At 42.4% G+C, this 16,245-nt stretch overlaps 1 protein-coding gene across 4 annotated transcripts in view; it reads right to left on the minus strand.

Moving 5' to 3' along the window:
• Window positions 1-16,245, minus strand: part of ESYT2 (extended synaptotagmin 2) — an 81,085-nt gene that overhangs the window by 38,851 nt on the left and 25,989 nt on the right. For all 4 annotated transcript variants that reach the window (XM_084792798.1, XM_084792797.1, XM_084792796.1 and 1 more), the window contains exons 4-6: window positions 14,661-14,737; window positions 10,234-10,306; window positions 9,937-10,026 (exon numbers count right to left, since the gene is read on the minus strand). In XM_084792798.1, the coding sequence (XP_084648924.1) occupies window positions 9,937-10,026; window positions 10,234-10,306; window positions 14,661-14,737 (240 nt within the window). The remainder of the gene's footprint in view (window positions 1-9,936; window positions 10,027-10,233; window positions 10,307-14,660; window positions 14,738-16,245) is intronic.

A 16,245-nucleotide genomic window follows, 5' to 3' on the forward strand; every position in this document is an offset into this window, starting at 1 on the left:
GCTCATACCTGCTAACTGTTCAAGTGGCCACGAACCTCAAACTGGACAGTCCATAGGGGGACCTACTACTGGTACTAACCAACGAACAGAGCAGTCAAATGACTCCTAAGGACGCACTGCAGCACCCACGGTCAGCGTGCATCACTCCACCTTCATCACAGCCACTTCCTACAGATGTTATCATGAGCCCATAACTAGGGAGGCAAGCACTCAGCCCCAATGGGGCGTCTTTATCAAACCCTCCCCACAAGGCTCAGGCTCTTCGTGGAAGAAGAGGTGGGAGACTCAGAGCCAGATGGTGATGACCCCAAGGAAACAGCACCTTCCAGACACGACGGGGCTGAAACACAGATGAACTCAGACTACGGCAGCATGTACAAGACCTGCAAGTTCAAGTCAGACAAAAATTCTACCACAGAAGAAATGAGCACAAAGTCCCATCCCCTAATCAAGAGCTATTTACAACTGATGCCTGCTGGGAGAAGGACAGACACTGGGTATATACACACCACACTCCAGGACAGGCCTCGTTCTTAAGAGTAGCCGGCCAACACAAAATGGACACCATAGGGTTTTTTTTGGTTTGTTTTTTGTTTTGTTAATATTGTTTGGTATTTTTTATTTTGTTTTGTTAATTTTATTTTTTTCTTTCCTTATCTTTCTTTTTTTTTTTTTTCAAAGTGAAAAGCATGATGTTGATTATAGAGGTTCAGGAAAAACTTGCAGTAGGAGAAAGAATATGATATATATTTATATGTAAATAAATATATATTAAAATATACCCTTTAAGATAAAAATAAAGGACATTTATGACACAATTTTATTATTTAGTTATAAAAGCTCTTTCTGTTGATCACAAATCTACTTTAGGAAATAAGCACACATTTGTATTACATTTCTAGTATATTTTTAACTCAAGTTCAAATCCAAGTACCTTTTATGTATTCTTACCAGAAGGTACCTATTTATGGTAGTACTGTATAGAGAGATACGGGTCAAGGGAGAAATACAGACTCTAGGAGAGGATCAGCTTATTGAAGGGGAGCATATGGAATCTTCTAGATCAGACTAAGTGAAACTAGTATAAGAGACCAATAAAGGGGACGATATCCAAAACATGCTATGTAATAATTTTTTTAGGAAAAAAACCCACTTTAGTTGCAAGTTTCCTAGGTATAGTTTATATGACACTATGCTATTTATGGGTCTTAGGAGGAAAGGCATTAAATTAAATCTTCATGTATTTATTTTTCATACTTATTCTTTGAAAATGTCGTACATATATATATATGCACAATGTATCTTAATCATATCCAGCCCAACTCCATCTCGGTACAGCCTCAACAGTGTTAAATAGAGTTCTATGCAGAATGCTTTGAAAAGCTTTGAAAAAGAAAATTAACAATCCTTTTAATAGTATTTGTTAATGTTGTCATCGTTTAAAAATGTGGTGATGAAGCCAGGTGTGGTGGTGCACACCTTTACTCCTAACTCAGGGAGGCAGAGGCAGGCAAATTGTTGAGTTTGAGGCCAGCCTGCTCTACAAAGCCAGGTCAGGACAGCCAAGGCTACACAGAGAAACCCCGTCTCAAAAAACAAACAAAACAATGTGGTGATGAATACGTGAAATTGTCATTATAACGAGATTCTTTTATGGTTCTAAGTAGCTATGAGGCATTTTTGGATTTGTTAAATACCTTGACAAGACAAAGACAGATGTTAGAAAAATCAGGGGAAAACTAATTTTAGCTGTTGTTTTGGGATCTGTTAAAATACTCAGGGGAAACAGGGGCTAGCTTTAGCTGAAAAAGCTTCAACTGACACCAGAATTGTGTTACAGACAAAAGAGAAATGAAAATCTTACAAAATAAAAACACAACAAATAGTAACAATAAGTGTCACAAGCCACTTGCTGTCAAAACAAGAGACGTGCATGATAAATGAAGACCCACAAAGGCCCGTCCGCCCAGTTCTGATTGTCAAGCTCCCTGTATTACACAGCGTTCCATGCAGTCAGCTGACAGACATTCCTAGTACCAGCTTCGATAGCCTACGTATTTTACCACATTCTAACTCAAAACAAAAAACCCCCCTGTGTAACTACAACGATCCAACAGTTCCTCAGTTTTCCCCAGAGGCACTGCTATTCCTCAGCAAGGCTGGCAGAGTCTAAGATGCGCCCACAGTAACTGTGCACAAAGCGTGGCCACTGCAATGTACTCTGAATATCAGTTACTTGAAGGCTGAGGCAGGAGAATTGCTTGAGTCAAGAAAAACCAAAACCAAAACCAAAATAAAATAAACCAAAATAAGGTATCATTATAAAGTATCTAGTGGCTAATTTCCACTTGTTTTCTTTTTAAAAGTATGCCTCTAAGCTAGGAGTGCAGCTCAGTGGTAGAGCATGTACGAGGGCCCGGGAGGCAAGGCTGGGCTACACTGTGAGATGGAGCTACCCAGAGACTCCGCTCCTTTCTCCACCTCCAAGGAGCAGTCTTCTGGTTGAACAGGCGGGTATGATGGTTACCAGCTGATACTCAGCTATGGCTTAAGATGGCAAAGGCCCGATATGGCACTGAATCATCGGCACGCTATTGGTAGTTAAGTGATATGGACAAAACCGGCAAATTAAATCTCATAAGAGAACATTTTAAATGTTTTGCTTATGAGCATCTAGAGGGAAAAACACCTCTAATGACCATCTAAAAGTCTTAAAATTCTACCCCCAAAACAAAAGATTAAATGGTAACAGAAGCAGAAAAAGTTTCCATGTTTTGCATAGCATGAAAGCTAATGCACAAATATGCTTTTGGGGATAAACTTTTAAAAAGAAGCTAAAGAAATAAACATTTTAAAAATTGTGTATAAAACTCGTCTTAATTGTGAGTATTCAAATTTATAGTTAGTTACAGAATTGAGAAACACTGCCTTTGAGTTTATAGATAATTCGGTCCTAGATGGAGTGATTTCATCTGTGGCTTTTGAACTTTACAGCCAGATTGTAGATGGACAGAGTGACATGATCTTCCCACTTGCCCCACGTAGGAAGATGTGCTCGGTTTTTAGAACAGCCCTGTTCTAACCCACTCCTGCTCCCTGCCTTCGGTGTGCTTCGTCCACCTTCCTCCTCAGTCTACAGAAGGCTACCACGCTGCACTTCCTTCCAAGATTCTGTGCCCTCGACCTGCGCAGCATACGGTGCTGTGGGTGACACACAGAGGCCATGCTCCCAAGTGAGTCTCACTGGAATGAATAAGAAACAACTAAATGGTCTTCAAGTCCTGAGGAAAACTGTTAGGGAAACGGGTCCAGGAGAAGGCGGTACTGAGCTACTCTAATATGGAAGACCCAGGCTATGGGGAGGTTCAAAGCATTAGGGTTAGGTAAGGGAGGAAGGGTAAGAATATAAGTGTGTCTGTGCACGAAGATGCGTGGGGAAAAAAAATTGTGTCAAGAGACAAGTTCGTACATAAAAAAGAAAATAAGAGTAACAGAGTGGAATATGAGAAAGTAAAGTGTGTATGAAGGGGAGTAGGTGTAAGAGAGAATGAGTCTGAGAGAAAAATGAATGCGAAAAAAACGAGTAGGTGGAGAGAAGATCAAGCGTGAAACACAGCATGGCAGCGTGAGTGTGCGACAGTGTGAGTGTGCGGCAGCGTGAGTGTATGACAGTGTGAGTGTGCGACAGCGTGAGTGTGCAGGTTCATAATGGTCGCAGGCTTGACAGACCTAGAGTTACCTATGAAGCACACACTTGGGATGCCTGAGAAGGATTATCTCAGTTACATTGACTGAGGTGGAAGAGCAGCCCCAGATGTGCTGACATCATTCCAGAGGCCTACATGGAGTAAGAAGAGAGAGAAAGAGGCTCTTTAAACACAAGCACCGTCTCTTGCTGTGCCTGGCTGTGCAGGCCATGTGACCAGCCTCCCCATGCTCCTGCCGCCTTAACTTCTCCACCATGATGGGCTGAGCTGAAAGTTCAGGGGCTGAAAGCCCCTCCCACAGGTTGCTTTTGTCAGGGTTATTTTATCATGGCCAAAGGAAAAGTAATAAAGAGTGTGAGCAAAAATCAACGCAGGGAATGAGTCTCTCCGTCTCTGTCTCTCTCATTTTTTGAGACAGTGTTTCTCTGTGCGTAGCCCTGACTGTCCTGGAACTCGCTTTGTAGTCCAGGCTGGCACTGAACTCAGGGATCTGCATGACTCTGCCTCCCAAGGGATCAACGGCTGGCCTGATGAGTAGGTGTCTTAATTGCTGCGAGACAGTCCATGACCAGGGCAACTATAAAAGGAAACATTTATTGGGGACCATGGCAACAGGTAGACAGGCATGGAGCTGCGGGCTTACATCCTGAACCAGAGCTAAATGGGAATCCACCCTCAAAAGGCACACCTCCTCCAACAAGGCCACACCTCCTAATCCTCCCCACTGTCCTACTAATCTGGGTAACCAATCATTCAAACATCTGAGCCTAGAAGGATCACTCACATTAAAATTACCACTTGAGAAAGATTAGTTGTGAAAGTGCAGGTGTTTGCGAGGATGAGTGAGACAAACAAGTGTGTGAGAGACAAGTCTATATAGCAGTGCAAGTGAGTATGTGAGAGAATGCATGTGAGAAAGAGTGAGTTCATGAGGACACAAGTGAAAAAATACCAGGAGGAATGAGATCATGGCAACCCTTTGAAAAGCATCCTTGGAAACGCAACTAAAATTATATGGTCCCTCCTGATCTACCTAAAAACCCCTGTTAAGACAGTGAAAACCAGGGCCTCTGGGTAACTAAGATCTCTAATTCAAAAACTAAGGCATAAGTGGAGTATGTGTGTCCAAACACAGGACATCATCCCTGAGCTCTGGCACAGGCACAATGTAGAGTGCGGTCCGTGATTAGGAATGAATGCCATGTTTTACCTGGAACACAAAACATGAGCACAAATTTCATGAAAACCATACAAATGGGTCATTAAGATGGCAGAGAACTCACTCCCATAAGCTACCCTCTGACTTTGACGTGCATGCACACACACACGCGCACACGCGCACACATACACACACACATACACACATACACTAAATGAACAATAAAAAAGAAACCTAGAGATATTCTTCTCTACTTCTTCAAGACAGGGCTATCTGGGGGATGCAGCAAAGCTATGGTTTGATAGCAGCAACTGGCCCTGAGCACTGACTGCATAGCACATGTCTCAGGCAGGTCATCTGAGAAGTTTGTCAAAAATGAAGGCTGATGGCTCCACTCGTCTTCAGTGGAGTTTTGCCCTAATGTTTTTATTTAGTAGCTCTGGGCTGACAGTAAAGCTAAAGATTATCTTCCTTATTCTACGGGAAGAGACAGGTTGATATGCTTCCTCTGAGGCAACTCTGAGGAAGGAGAGGCAGCAGGGGTCTAGTGAAGAACAGGCTCCCACAGGGGCTGGCCAGACTCCAAGGAGATGCTGCCGCCCAAGGGTGAGTGAGCCAGGAACCCCCAGCACAGAGGTGTGCATACCTACACGGTCCCAGAATACGTACACCTACACTGTGTACACATCAGCCAGGGAGAACACTCCTGGAGGGTTGGGGCAAGACGGAGTCCTCGGCTCAGCCTGTCCCACAAGACCTGTCACAGACACGAAGTACAGGAAAGGAAAGCAGCCAGTGAAGAGCTCCACTTTGAGACTCAGGACGGCACCAGGCGAGGAGACGGCAGGACTATCCAAACAACTAAAGACATCAAGCCAGAGGCTTTACAGGGTCAAAGCGGACTCAGCATAATAAGTACGCTTGAGCTATGTAAGGTGTGGTTTGAGTCTACAGGCCTGTCTGCAGACGTGCCTGCAAGAACGGAGCAATGAGCCTCTGTGCTGACTCTCTCTTATCCCACATCTGGTCTACCTGAGAAAAGAGTCACATAGACAATACTCACAGACATGGCCTGGAAAGCAAGAGCTGTTCTCAGAGAGAGAAAATGGAGCCAGTCATACCACACAGCCTTCCCGCTGTTCCAGAGGCTCCCTAACCACCACACTACACTGTCTTCCTCTAGCTGCAAAAGCATTCACACTCTTGGTTCCAATTTGCTTCTGAGATTCAACTGCACAACAAAATAATTTCTATTTTTAAAAAATTTCTCATCATCTTTAGTACTCGCTTTACTTAAAATGTGTTGATTTCTGGGATTTTAGCCCACTAAGATTCAAGTTCTTTCTATAACTCTAAAAGGAAGATACTTTTACTTGACAAAGAAATGAAATCTTTGGTTCAAACAACACCAGGAACTAGCTCCCCTTCACCTGGCTGAAATCAGTTTCTCAAGAAAAGCACACAGAGCAAGTATGGGTGCTCTGTGGGGTACTTCTGGGAAAGAACTGATTTCATAATCTGTACTCCAGGGATATAAAGGTAACAGAAGACCCTGAAAACACCTAGAAAGGAAGGCGCCTCCCACGGGCCTTCTTTAAGTCTAACTAATGCTAAGAACAGCAGTGATTGTAAGCCTAGAGCTTTCCAAGCCCAGAGGTCTGATTACAACTCACTGTGAGCTAACGTTAGCTCCCTGATAGTCACTGCTTGCCCACCTTGCTGTCTGACTTCACATCTTTGTGACTCCCAGGAAAAAAACTTTCAAAATGTATCAGAGACCATTAGCTTTCACCAGCCATAATGCTTAGAATGTCATCAGATCGCATCTGAGGCATAGAGCAGAGACTGCTCTACTTTGCTTTAACCTACCTAACTTTTCGATCAATTACTTGAAAAGTGCTTTTATTTATGACTTTGTTCTGTTACTATAAAAACCTCCTTAAACTGTTACCACATTTGGACCATTAAATTTGGGATAACCTAAATCTGTGTTCCCAGGCCAAGGTCACTCATAGTTGACTCCAAAATAAACTACCTTATCCCCTTTGAGGTAAGAGTTGTGTTTTTGCACTGACACAAACCTTTCATAACGTATGCTTTAGGCATATCCAAAATCTACCTAATTAGACTGAGTCACCTATACATGCCCAGTGACAAAAAGGAACGCTCTGGTTCTTCTAAACTATCATTGCTTTTGTGTATGTGTGAGGGGCCTCGTGCACATGCACCTGTACACGTCGGCTAGAGGTCAACACTGGGTATCTTCCTCTTTTGCTCTTCACTGTGCACAGCAGTTTCTAGCGCTCTAGACCAGCTGGCCAGTGGGCTCTGGGAAAGCTGTCAGTCTGTCCGACCGCCCATGCACACTCAGATACCTGGGTTTTAACATAGGTTCTGGGCATCTGGAGTCAGGTCCTTACTCCGTGAAGTACACAGCCCGCCAGTTACTCACTAAGCTAGCTCCCTGGCCTCCTTTTGGTTATCAGAACTCTCAGTCCTAGGGATTCAAACCCCTGAGCTGACACACGGCAGCTGAGGAGTCTACCACTGGGCTCGACCCACCATCACAACACTTACCCATGCTTTCCCCCTGCCGTGCTGAACAATGTTAACCTATATTTAATGTTTTAAAAACGTAAAGGCTCACTGTGTGCTTTGAAGAGCACAGACATTTAGTCATGAGTTAGACATTAGTGTCACTCCTGTGTCACAGACAGGGGCCTGGGACTTAGAGAAATGGAATGGGCTGTTGAAATGGCACAGCACGAAGACGCGTCGTAGCGACCAGGCACTGCAAGGCTGTCACCCAGCTGCTTCCTGTGTGCAAAGCACACCACTACTGCACTTGGATTGTTCACTTGACTTCATCACCTCAGGATTTTCACTGTTCCCTCCACAGCAAGCACTGTGGCAACTGGCTAAACTGGCTAAACAAATTGACAGGCAGAAAAACATGTAAGAGTTTTATAATAATCTCTGCCACTTGTTTCTGAATCATCTGGGCAGTGAAAAAAAAAATAGTAAAACCACAAGCCCTCTTAGTTGTATTTTTCACCAGACTCAGGAATGATTCTTTGGCAGCTAATGGTAATAAATTCTCATATTTTCCAGCTGAAAGTAACTAAAAAAATTTCCCTTCCCTCTAAAGCATGTTCAGTGGCTTTAGTCACCATATAAGGAAAAGGGTGAGTCTGAGCATTTCAGCTTCATCCTTCTCTTCTTGGCACTCACAGCCCTTTGGGAGTTAATTCTTTTAAGTTATTTTGCAAGTGACTTCATCTGTGGAGGAACCAAGCCATGAAAGAGCACCGTTACATTTTGAGGAAGACTAAAGGTCTTCATTTTGTTATTCTAGGGGAGAGGATCTTTATAGTAAGAATATTTTCAAAGACAGATAAAGTTTTTAGCAATTTATTAAAGAACTTTTTAAAAAGTCGTTAATGGAGTCAGTACATAAGCCGATTTTTTTTTAAAACCGGTAGGAGAGTAAAAAGACGTACTTTAAATCTTTTATAGATTTATTTCTCAAAATTTTCATAAAGTAAAAATTAACAGATTCCTTGACAGCTTTCTGAACTGTAATGTACTTAGGCTACTTCAATACATTAAAGAAAGTGAAAATGATAACAGTGGAGGCAACAGGCGTGTTTTCATGCAGAAAAAGCACCACTCACGGTACCCTTGGTTTGGCCTTGGTATACCCATATTTTCAAAAACCAAGTAAGAATTTTCATCAACTTTTTTGAGACAAATTATACAAATGAACACATGCTATTAGTAGTCCCTCCCCAGAAGACTTGCCAAGGACCATAAGCAGTGTCCCTCCTGAAGGTCAGCTCACTAGACTCCCTGAACTCTAGCGACAGCTATGCCCTTCACTTGAGCACTAATGGCCTCTGCTGAACAACTTTCAATGCTACAGTGGGAACTTGTCCTGGTAGACAGAAATCCTCTAGAAATAAGTGAAACAAACGGCTTAAGATAGAATTCTGGGGGAAAGGAAAAGGAGAAAAAGTTTCCTACAGGACATTTAGCTCCTGCGGCTGGGACTTGGGTGCAGGATGAGGCAGGAATGAGAGCCTGGGCTCTGGCTGCAGGCGGACTGCTTGCCTAGCATGCGCAAGGCCCGCCTCCAGCTCTCAGCAGTAAAAACAAGGAAGAGGGCACTGACGATGACACTGCGTAGGCTACAGGGGCTTAGGCACGCAGTAGCCTGTCCGACAAAGTAAGAAAAAACTGTCTTCTCTTGTTTTCAGGCTAATAATGTGTAATAGGGTAACAGGGTACTTACAGCAATAACTAAAAGAAATACAATCTAAAAATATGAAGTGACAACATCATGCCTAGCCAGGTGTTAGAAGACCAATCAAAAATTCTATTTAAAAGCACAACTCAGAGCTGTATGTGTAGTTCATCAAATACACCCTTAAAAAGAAGGATCATCTATCTCAGGAGGAGGTCAGAGGGAGATTTACAGGCATGGCATTGCCTTAAAGTGTTTAGGGATACAACATCTGCATCAGACTAATCTGGGGCTATGCCAAAGCGCTTCTATTTAATCGTTTATGACTTACTCAAATTGACCTCTTAATCACAGTTCCAGGTCAGTAAGAGGAAACAATATTTAGTTTTAGAAGAAGGAAGATTAAAAAATTAAATGCTGTGAGTTCGAGGCCAGCCTGGTCTACAGAGTGAGTCCAGGACAGCCAAGGCTACACAGAGAAACTCTGTCTCAAAAGACCAAAAAAAAAAAAAAAAAAAAAAAAAAAAAATTAAATGCTATAAAATCATACTTAGTGACAGGTTAAAGCTAGCTTCAACTTACTTAGTCAAAAATGTTCTTCCTAACTTCTACAAACTTTTTTTTTTTAATCAGAGAAGACTGTTGTTTATCAAGAGATAAGAGCCCCACTCGAGGTGAGGCGAGGCGTGGCGAGGCGGGAGGCAGCAGAAGGGGGAGGGTGGGAGGGCTGGGGACAGGGTTGTTCCTCCACTCCGCCCTGCTGTGTCCCTGTGCTACTGACAGAGAGGGAAGACAAGCATGGCACTACGAAATAAACGTGTACTTACTGGTTTCCTAAGGAAGAACAGGGACAGAGCTCCAACTAAAGGCATGTCCCCAATCAGGGGCTCCAGGATCACCCGCATTGTCCCATGGATCTGAACTCAGAGAGGAAACCACAAGTCAAAAAACATGGTTCTGTAAGGGCACTTGGTGACGGTGGAGCACATGGCTTCACATTTTATTCAACTATAACCACAAATAGAAACTGACTTCAAAAGCCTTCCTAGCTAGTAAAAACCTCATAGCTTTTCTTTCGGAATACAACGTAGAAAACTCTTAAAATGAACATTTGAAAAACTTACCTGAATACTTTTCACACCAGCTCTACAAAAATATCGTTTGATCTCCAAATCAATCTCACAATTTCCTACAAAACTAGCACAGAAAAAGTCTGCATTACACAAAGTGAATGGAATTAGTTATCCTTAGTTATATACTAAGATTAGGCATTGCAAAGCACATACCAAACAAAATGAAGGTAACACAGCCATCCTCATACTGTAGGCAAACTGGTGAAGAAATGTAGCCAACACTGTATGACTAGTCTGCGACTCAGGCTGCCTGGCCGCACTGCTGCATCCCCTGTGGGCAGCACTATGTTTATGCACTTGCTGTTGCTATGCACACAAATCTTAGCCGAGTTTACATATCAACACATGGGAGGCTGAAGCTGGAGGCCACCAGAGTGAGGCCAGGCTGGAATGCACAGTGTAGGACTCTGGCTCAAAAACAAACAAACAAACAAACAAACAAACTAAAACAAAACAAAACAACAACTAAAAAAAGCCAACAGAACAAAAAAACAAAACCAAAAAGGATGAGGATGTGGCTCAGCTGGTGGGCCGCCTGTCTGGCACCTAAGGCATGGACGACATGCTGGATCTCAGAGCTCAGAGCAACAAGCCGGAGAACAGCACCACCCTCGCTATACACAGCTCAAATCCTATCTCAAAAAGCAAACATTTAAAAGCATAACATCTAGTTTCAAAGAAAAATATAATAACAATGTACTATTTCGGGACCACTCCTTTGATGGAGGTGTTTTTATTTGTATAACAAAACCTTGCTTAAAAGACAACAAAGGTTAGATTTCATCTTGTCAGCAGTGGGCCTTGCCACACTTCTCCTCAGCACACAGCCTCACACAGAGGGCGCAGGGGTTCATGACACCAGGGGTTAGAAACAGCTTGTTCTGGACCTTCACTTTACTCAGGGTTTAACTTCAAACACAAATACGAAACAAACCGTTCCTTACTATGACACTGCAAACAGGCATCTATTTCCAACTTAAACATGAAATGCTGAACACATTCCACATGGGATGGTGTGGGATTTCATTTGTCTTAGCTGGGATTACTACTGCTGTGATGAAACACCACGACCAAAAAGCAAGTTGGGGAGGAAAGGGCTTATTTCAGGCACAATTCCACCTAACAGCTCATCAAAGGCAGTGAGGGCAGGAACTCAGCCAGGCAGGACCTGGGGGCAGGAGCTGACGCAGAGGCCACGGAGGGTGCCGCTTACTGGCTTGCTCCCCATGGCTTGCTCAGCCTGCTTTCTTTCTTTCTCTTTTTCTTTTTTTCCTGAAGAAAATAAGCTTATTTTGTCCAAGATGAGAAAAAAATGAAGGTAGAGGAAACAATATAGGGAACTCTTTAAAGATTAATTTGGACTGATGTCCTCTGACCTCGCTACATGTTCAGTGGTATGTTCCTGCCCCTGAGGCCTGTAATAATTGATATAAATTAGTTTCACATCTGTAAATGCATCTACCTGCTTAGTCCCTGCCATACTCAATAGACAGATACCGTGTGTGCTTTTTAAAAATTATGTTTCTTTTTTTAACATATACATTTATATTATTACACATGAATAAAATAAACTGCACACAGCAGGAAGAACCACAAGACAATCAGCCTGTTTTCTTACAGCATCCAGGACCATCAGCCCAGGGATGGCCACACCACAGTGGGTGGGCCCTGCCTTATCAATCACTAATGAACAAATGCTCTACAGGCCTGCCTATATTCCTGAGCTTATAGACGTAGTTTCTCAATTGGGGATTCCCTACTTAAAAATGATTTTAGCCTGTGTCAAGCTGACGTAACCTAGGCAGCACAACCCTTGTCCTCAGTTCTTAGAAGCTGGGTAACCATAAGCCTACGTGCGCAGGTCTGGGGCTTTGATGAATAATGACCAGGAAGTGTCTAAGCCAGTGGTGCTCACCCTTCCTGCTGCGGCAGCCCCTCAGTACAGGCCTGCCGCTGTGGCCGCCTCTCACCATAAGGTTATTTTCATTGCTACTTTATAACTAATTCTGCTACTGCGCAGTGTCTCGGTTCCTAAGATATCAGAAATATGTGTTTTCCGATGGTCATGGCCCACAGGCTAGGAACCCCTGGTCTAAGCATATGAACAAATTTATTCCAATAGGGGGCTGGAGAGATGGCTCAGAGGTTAAGAGCACTGGCTGCTCTTCAGAGGTCCTGAGTTCAATTTCCAGCAACGACATGATAGCTCACACCATCTATAATGAGATCTGGTGCCATATTCTGGTGTATAGGCAAATATGTAGTCAGAATACTGAATACATAGTAAATAAATAAATCTTTTTAAAAATTCTCTGAATAAAATTGTATGCTGATTCCTCACATTGAGAATTATTCTCTACTTTGCTGCTCAACTTACCAATAACCTGTTGTAAAATAATCATAAACATTTATTTTTTAAACCAACACAAAATGCAATACATGTTTTCTTTGTTTCCCAATTCTTAACTTCTCCTCTATCTTGCTTCCAATGTAGTTAAGGTTTCTGTCTAAAACATACAATACAATGGAGTGTTTATGCTGTTAAAGCTGCATTTTCAAACTGATATCCATTAAAGGAATTAGTCAAATAATTTATTGGTTTTGCTTTGTTTGTTTGTTTGTTTGTTTGTTTTGGAAACAGGGTTTCTTTGTGTAGCCTGGACACGCTCTGTAGACCAGGCTGGCCTCAAATGCACAACAATCCTTCTGCCTCTGCCTCCCTGAGTGCTGGGATTACAGGTGGGCGGCACCACGCCTGCCTCAAATACTTTATTTTATGCTAACTGTGAATAAGCACAAGGTTCCTATCCCCATGGAGTGTATCATCTGCCCCAGGATAGACCTTCTGGGACACGGGCTAGCCTAAGACAAAGGTGGACCTCGATGGAGCTAGTACCCAAGCCTCATGGGGCACGGCTAACATCTGGTGCCTCCTCTTTCATTCTGCTGATGACAACTGTGCTTATACAAGTATCAAGTATTTTAAAGATGAAGACATTAAACATTTCCTTCTAAAACAAAGGTAACTGGCAAAGTCTATACAATCATTAGATTGGTGTACTTTGGAAACTCACAAATGATAAAAAGAGAAGGAGGAAGAGGAGGAAGAAGATTGAATTGCTAATAGCCATCTGCCTTTGACTCTGAAAGTCTTTCGTGCATGTGTAGGGCTCACTACTGAAGGCTAGGTTGGCTGGCCACAGCATCTGAGACCCCCCAGGCTCGGCCTCCTCCACCCGGGGACACCTCTCAGTGGGTTCTGGGGACTGAGCACGCAGCCATCTCAGCAGTCGGGCTGCCCATTCCAAGGGAGATCGTCTTTATTTCCTTTTAGGACTCTTCATTGTTAATGTACAGAAACACAACTGATTTAACTGCATTTTGCTACTTTGCTGAACTCGTTTTAGTTTTAAGAGGTGGTGCTGTTGGTTTTGCTTTGTTTTTGAGATAGGTCTCACTACATGCTGCCTTGGAACTTGACTAGGCCGGTCTGCCTCCAGATGGTGGGATTAAATGCATATGCCATCACGCCTGGCTTTACAACTTTTGTCGATTTTTTTTGTAAGATTACATCATTTGTAAACATTGCTTTTCAATTTGGATTCCTTTTATTTCACTGTTTTAACTGCTCTAGGTTAAACTTTTTTGAAATCATCATAGAGCATTCAATTTTGTTAAACAAATCTTCTGTATCCATAGAGAAAACCACAAAGGACTCCCCACCACCCACCCCCTACACACACACACACACACACACACACACACACACACACACACACACACACACACACACCTTCTTAAAATAAAGAAGTGTATTTTACAGACTGGTTCCATGTCCTGAATCACATTTGCATTATGGGAATAAATTCTACCTGTTGATGGCGTATAATTTAGATTCAATTTGGTAATTTTTTGTTAAGGACTTTTATATTAAGGTTCATAAAGATTATTTATTATAGTTTTCTTATAGAGCATATGATTTCTTTTATTCAAGACATTTTTAGAAATTTATTTTATTTTTTGTGTGTATGGGTGTTGTTCCCACACATATGTCCATGTGCCCGGCTTGGTGCCTGTGGAGGCCAGGAGAGGGCACTGGCTCCCCTGCGACTGGAGCTACCGACGCCCGAGCTGGGTGGCTGCTGGGAATCAACCCCAGGTTGTCTAGAGCAGCAGCATGTGCTCCTAACTGCTGCCACACCACCTCACTCTCATCATATTTAAGACACTTAATGGATGACGGTTATCTAGACTATCAGGAACTCAAAGGTTGTTAACAGCTAGATCTGGAGGAATTTAGTCAAATTGCAATGAAGAACAGGCAAGCAATTGATTATATCCTTCATCTTACACATATGGCCGAGTGCACACCATGTGCCAGTAGTCACGGCAAAAATGTAACACAAATAAAAACTTACCTAATCTGAAGGTCCAGAATAATTTGTCTTTTGTCTACATTTTCCGTATAAACCTTAACACCATTGACTCTAAGGGGCTGAAACAAGAAATAGCTTAATTTAGAACAGAAAAAGGCTTAAAATCAAACAAAACTTACAATAAAGTAACAGACATGACAAGAACAGGCTTATCATTAGACTACAGGTATAACCCTGGCTTTCTAACACACTGTTGAACTTTGATACTTTATTTAACTTATATTCCTCAGATTTTTCGTCTGTAAGATGTAATAGTGGCATCTATCTGCGATTATTGTGACGTTAAATAACACCTGGAAAAGAGCACCCTGCCAGGCACACAGACGTGGTCAGTAAGTGTGGTCCTGCCGCTGCTGTCAGCCCCTGTAACACGTGTGAAGCCCTTCACCCTCGTCCCTCTCGAGGCAGCCTGACCTTCTCTTCTACTCTGTCCTATTAACACTTCCCATTGTCTTTAATTATGTCCTGCAAGTTTTCACTTGAAAATTTCAAAAAGTTGGGCTTTTGAGTAGCTAAAAAGCTAAGGTACAGTTGGGTGTGGTACTGCAGGTTACAGGCACAGCACCTGAACTGAAACACGGGGTTCGCAGCTAAAGGCCAGTCGGGCACACAGAGTGGTCCTGTCTCAAATGGGAAAATAATACCTAATATATGATATAAAACCCAGGGGAGACATATCATAAGGCATGCTGTATTTATTTCTTTTTATTTTGTTTTAAGACTTAGTTTTACTTATGTGCATGCTGGGGCCATAAGAGAGTGTCCGATCTTGAGCTGGATCCACAGCCGATCGCTGTGGTGCTAGGAATGAGTGAAGCCTGTGTCCTCTAGAATAGCTCTGGACCACGGAGACACATCCCTGACCTACAGGTCTATTTAAAGGCCATCCTGTGCTTCATAGCAAGACTGCCTCAAAAAGCCAAAGGAACAGACCTACACACACAGAAAGAGAGAGAGGGAGAGACACACAAGGAGACGGGAACTAGCTGGAAAGGAGGGTCAGCAGTGTGGGAACAGGGACGAGACAGGGACGGAGGTATGAATACGGTATAATACATTGCATGAAATACAATACAAGCACAAAACTGTCAAAAAACTTAAGAACTAACACTGTATATAAATGCAGAAAACTCAATATTGTCTCAAAATATAATGTTAGAATTTACTATTTATCATAAACTTTCCACAATAAACATGTATCAGGAAATTATTTCTCATCTAACTTTTAGGAAATGTTGAAAAACTAAAAAATTGAACAAAATCAACCTCAACAGTTTATTTAAAATTCTTATTTAATAATATACAAATAATATATAATCATAAAAATATGAGTGGTGACACATATGAAATCTAGAGAGGAAAAAATCATTGTTAAATTGATACTTGCTGAAACTAGTAATCTGTATTTAAAAATTGTCACTAATTTAAAAAAGTAGAAACCAGGGCTGGAGAAATAGCTCAGTGGTTAAGAGCACTTGTTGCTCTTCCAGAGGGCTTGAGTTTGGTCCCTGACACCCACATGAGGCGTCTGCACAAACGCCTATAACTCCATCTTCAGAGGCTCCGA

Source organism: Acomys minous (assembly GCF_964271855.1).
Source record: "Acomys minous genome assembly, chromosome: 8".
Taxonomy (NCBI): Eukaryota; Metazoa; Chordata; class Mammalia; order Rodentia; family Muridae; genus Acomys; species Acomys minous.